Genomic DNA, 5,000 nt, shown 5'->3' on the forward strand with positions numbered 1-5,000 from the left:
CTCCTCCCCTCATCCCCTCCTCCCTCATCCCCTCCTCCCCTCCTCCCTCATCCCCTCATCCCCTCCTCCCCTCCTCCCTCATCCCCTCCTCCCCTCCTCCCCCCCTCCCTCATCCCCTCCTCCCCTCATCCCCTCCTCCCCTCATCCCCCCCTCCCTCCTCCCCTCATCCCCCCCTCCCTCCTCCCCTCCTCCCCTCATCCCCCTCTCCCTCATCCCCTCCACCCCCCCTCCCTCCTCCCTCGCTAGTCCGCCCGACGGCACGGCCCTGTTTCAGACGAAACTTCCTCGGCCGACCGGCGAAACCTCCGAGCGGATGCCCGCGCGTGACGGGTACACGGTCTATACAGGTTTCCCACCGGAAAAGGCCCACGTGAACACCTTATTTTGTTGGGCGATCAAGGCTGAGAAATCGGGATTCCTGATTGGCCATGAATAGGAGTTGTGATGTACTCACTCTTGCCAACACGTTCGAACAAAACAAGTCGAACTCCGTGAACCATTAGAAATGTCATACAGTAAATCCGCAAGTGAACCACAGCTACAAATGTAAAAACAGTCATTCTTTGATAATTACAATATTGCAGCATTCAATTCCCTGCAGTATTTGCATTCTTAACGCCTTGAAATAGTCAAAGAATGCTTACTATAGCTTGCTACTCGACGGCTAGTCCCAGAATGTAAACTACACGACAGGAACAAACGTACATCCACAAATACTCTTTCTTTCAGTTCTCCGACCATAAATCACATGAACACCAATGAAGTCGGCCGGCTAATTGTGATATATTCCCTACTCTGAGAAAACAAACGACCCGACATCACTTAAAAGCAGGGACAGGGCGGAGGGGGATGAGGAGGTGATGTCATAGGTAACCCATCTCGGGGATTGGGAGAGAACAGGGAACGCGGAAAGCGTCAGGAAATGAAAAGATCCTGTGGTATAGCCTTCCACTCAAAAAAAAATAACTGCCAAACTGCCATAAAGTGGATTAATGCCCTTTAAAGCTGGGTGGCCGTGTCGCACGTTTCTCAGGTCTGTGCTTAAGGGCAGGCGCACGGGAGCCAGGCAAGATAAATGACGGGGGAGAGGTGGGCCGTCTGACCTGTGTCTCTCTGAATGTTTGCTTGTTGCAGCTCATTGATCGAAGGAAGTGAAACCATTTATCTTAGACGCCGCCGAATTCCCTCCCGTAGCACGAGCCGGGCAGTTAGTTAGACACTCCTACAGCACAGCGAGGAGTTGGTTAGACGCTCCTACAACCAGTGTGGAGTTGGTGAGACACTCCTAAAACCACGGTGAGGAGTTGGTAAGACACTCCTACAACCGGTGAGGAGTAGGTTCAACACTCCTACAACCACTGTGAGAAGGTGTGGGCAGTTATTTAGACACACCTCCACAACACTTCCACTCCTGGCCGTCGGGGGGGGGGGGGGGGGTTTTCAGAAAGCGGGATTACCGGGTTGGATAACGGCACACAGTAAAGCCGAACGGATAAAAACCCAAAACCCTCCCAAAGTCCAAAACATGGGCTGAAGTAAAGAGACCTGTTCTGGGTTATGCTCAGCACAGTTATCCAGCTAACTCAGTAAACCTGTTTCGGGAAATACCACCCTGGTCTCCGGTCACTCACACACCCATGGTCTGGAATCTGACACAGTCATGAGGAGCAATTTCTGAGAGATTTTTTATTTATTTTTTCTTCCCTTCAGGACCGGAGGAGGACCTGTTTGAGAAGAAGCAGACTGACCACTGAAAGGCCTGCGGAATATGGTTGTCTAAAATGATGCCTACCGTCTAGGTGATCGGGCCTGTGCGTTGCTGGTGCACCATGGGAATGGCGGCAGGGTAAGAGGCAATTCATTAGCTTCACTTTCACATCTCCGTGCCTGCTCCTTACCCATTCGACAAATTGTTTAAGAGATTATTCATGATGGATCGTAACGGAAAAACTATTTATTACCTGTTATTGTTATTGGCCAAGGATGTTTTTTGGCAGTCATGAGAATTTTAGCGCTAACGAGGGACCTGTTCAACAAGCTTTAATAAAGTGGCGAGGATAGGATTTGGTCATTTGTTTGTGCTTGAGCATGTGTGCTCCTTCAACTGTCACTGGAAAAGCCAGAAACATGCTGGAAACTGCATGAAATTCCTAACACTGAAAACCAAAACGACAAATCACAAAGTAATTAAAGTAGTATAAAAAATGCGCTACCATCTCGCCACAGTAAACAAGCAATCTGCATTATAACTTTCAAAACCGAAACTTGTCCAAAGATGCAGCCGCCATCTACAAACAAAACTCAAGCCAGCTCTTGGGCCAGGAGCAGGGAGAACGGGGGGGAATGAAAGGGGATGGTTGGCAGTACGGGGTTTGGGTTTGGGTTTGGGTCCTGCTCACCTTTGTGGTTCATGCTCCGTATGCTCTGCCTGCTCTGGATGTCCCACAGCCTGACGGTCTCGTCATGGGAGCCCGACAGCAGGAGTGTGCCGTCCATAGACACGGACAGGCAGGTCACCAGGGTCCTGAGGACCGAACACACACACACACACACGTCACCAGGGTCCTGAGGACCGAACACACACACACACAGGCACGTCACCAGGGTCCTGAGGACCGAACACACACACACACACACACACACACATCACCAGGGCTCTGAGGACCGAACACACACACACACACACGTCACCAGGGTTCTGAGGACCGAACACACACACACACACACACACACACACACACACACATCACCAGAGTTCTGAGGACCGGGAAACACACACACACACACACACACACACACACACACAGGCACGTCACGAAGGTTCTGAGGACCAAACACACACACATACACAGGTACGTCACGAAGGTCACACACACATACACACACATATAGAGGCACGTCACCAGTGTTCTGAGGACCAAACACACACACACACACACACACACACACACACACACACACACACACACACACACACACACACACACAGGCACGTCACCAGTGTTCTGAAGACCACAGACACGTCACCAATGCCCTGAGGACCACACACACACACACACACACACATATACAGTCATTTCTGACTTCTCATTGTTTACTTTAGTCTGAGTGATTCATTAAAAAAAAAAAGAGCGAGAACGTGGATCTCTCTCCTTGTCAATTTGTATGAGATCAGAATTTGGCTTCACTTTTTCCGACGAGCCGCAGGTTAGACACAGCGAGAGCTTCGGCGAGAATCCAACTCCAGGAGTTACAGCACAAACAAGTTAATTACTGCAACGCTACAGACGTCTGTGCACCAGTGTTCCAACAGCTTCTGTCACTCAACCGAGTCTCCAGAGCCAAATAGCAACGCAGGCAATCTCATGACACAACACCTTAATTAATAGAGAAACAACAACGACCAGACCGGAGCCCAATTTGCATGCATTCATTTGAGGCTTCCCCAGACTCAGGAGACGACAAATCTCTAAGCAAAAAGAAAAAAGAAAAATAAGAATAATGAAATGGAAAGAGGCCAATAAAAATAATAAAAGAGTCATCTTTTTGATGAATTTTATTTGGAGAGATTGCCCGTGTACATAAAGGCTCCGTGCGTCTCGGCCCAAACGGATGACAATGATCGCTTCGGGGCACTCAAAACAGAAGCTGAAGTTGGACAACTCCCCCATTAAAAATACTCAATACTCGAGTCACGACTAGGCACACTGCCAGAGCACTAAGAAAAATTACAATTCCACTGGCCCAACTCCATTTTATTTATTTATTTTCCTTTTTATTTTTACTTTTTTTACCCGGCATCAACATCGTTATCTCCGTTGTTTCCATTCACATGTTACAAGCAGTCTAATTACCATTTGTTTACCTTCGAGGAACAAAAAAAAAAAAAAAAAAGGGGGTGGGGAATTTCAACTCCAAACAACAGATCTATTTGCAAAACACACAGGCCTGGTTCTGTACACCTGCTGTGTGTCTTTCCCCTTAAGGGTGGTGTCAATGTGGACCTGGTGAGCTCCCAAAACTCAATGGCGGCTCGACAGTGCTCCCATTTTAGGAGCTTTTAACTCCTGAAATCTGACGCGCGCTAACTAGAAAAATAATTGAGGAGAACATCTACTAATAGGGATGCATTAGTGCGCTCCTAAACCTTGCTCCTCCAAATAAATGTTAGCGGAGAGCCCTGATGACAATATCCATTACAGTTATTTAGCCGACGCTTTTATCCTGTGATTTACAGTAAATTAGACTAAGCAGGGGCCAATCCCCCTTTAGCAATGCAGAGATAACGGCCTTGCTCTCGTTGTGGCTACACCGGGGCTTGTACCGCCAACCTTCCAGGTCCCAGTAGAGCGCTTTAGCCGCGAGGCTACAGGCACCATAGCCACAGGGCTGCCTCCACGGGGTGAGAGCAGATTGCGTACGGACACCGAACGTCGGTCTGGGTGAAATTAATCTGCGATGGCTGCCGCCCTATTTTTCTCTGAGGTCTGAACCTTTAACCGAACCCGTGACCGAGGCAGGGACAGAGACAGAGGGGAGAATTGAGGCGAAGATTACCGGTGTCCTTTGAAGACCTGATTCCCCTCGCCGTCCGACTGGAACGTCTTGTCTCGGCTGAGATGCTGCGGGGTCAGACAAAACAAAAAGATAAAATAAAATAAAAATCCTTTAGAAACACGTCATCCCCCCCACAATATCAGCATAAGAGAACGCGACACTCAAAAACGACGTCTCCCCCCTAATGAACTTGCATGGTTGCTTGGACAGACGGGTTCGCATGTTACCCGCACTTGAGCGGGAGGCTTCTGGCCGCGCCTCGCTCGTAAAGAGCGTGATCGATCGGCGGGGGCGCCGTTAATTAGGGACAGGGCTGAACGGAGAACACACTGTGGCCGTTCCGGCTCTCCATTAGGACAGCTGGGCATCGGGCGGGCATGGCTTCTTTATGGCTTCTCCGTTAGAGCGCTCCATTAAACATGACAGCTCAACTTCGGGAAGA

General features: G+C 49.4%; 1 protein-coding gene across 1 annotated transcript in view; it reads right to left on the reverse strand.

The window, feature by feature from the left end:
- Window positions 1-5,000, reverse strand: part of wdr18 (WD repeat domain 18) — a 69,695-nt gene that overhangs the window by 24,141 nt on the left and 40,554 nt on the right. Inside the window, exons 6-7 of the mRNA XM_061240542.1 lie at window positions 4,559-4,623; window positions 2,401-2,525 (exon numbers count right to left, since the gene is read on the reverse strand). Coding sequence (XP_061096526.1) covers window positions 2,401-2,525; window positions 4,559-4,623 — 190 coding nt within the window. The remainder of the gene's footprint in view (window positions 1-2,400; window positions 2,526-4,558; window positions 4,624-5,000) is intronic.

Source organism: Conger conger, chromosome 4 (genome assembly GCF_963514075.1).
Source record: "Conger conger chromosome 4, fConCon1.1, whole genome shotgun sequence".
Lineage (NCBI taxonomy): Eukaryota > Metazoa > Chordata > Actinopteri > Anguilliformes > Congridae > Conger > Conger conger.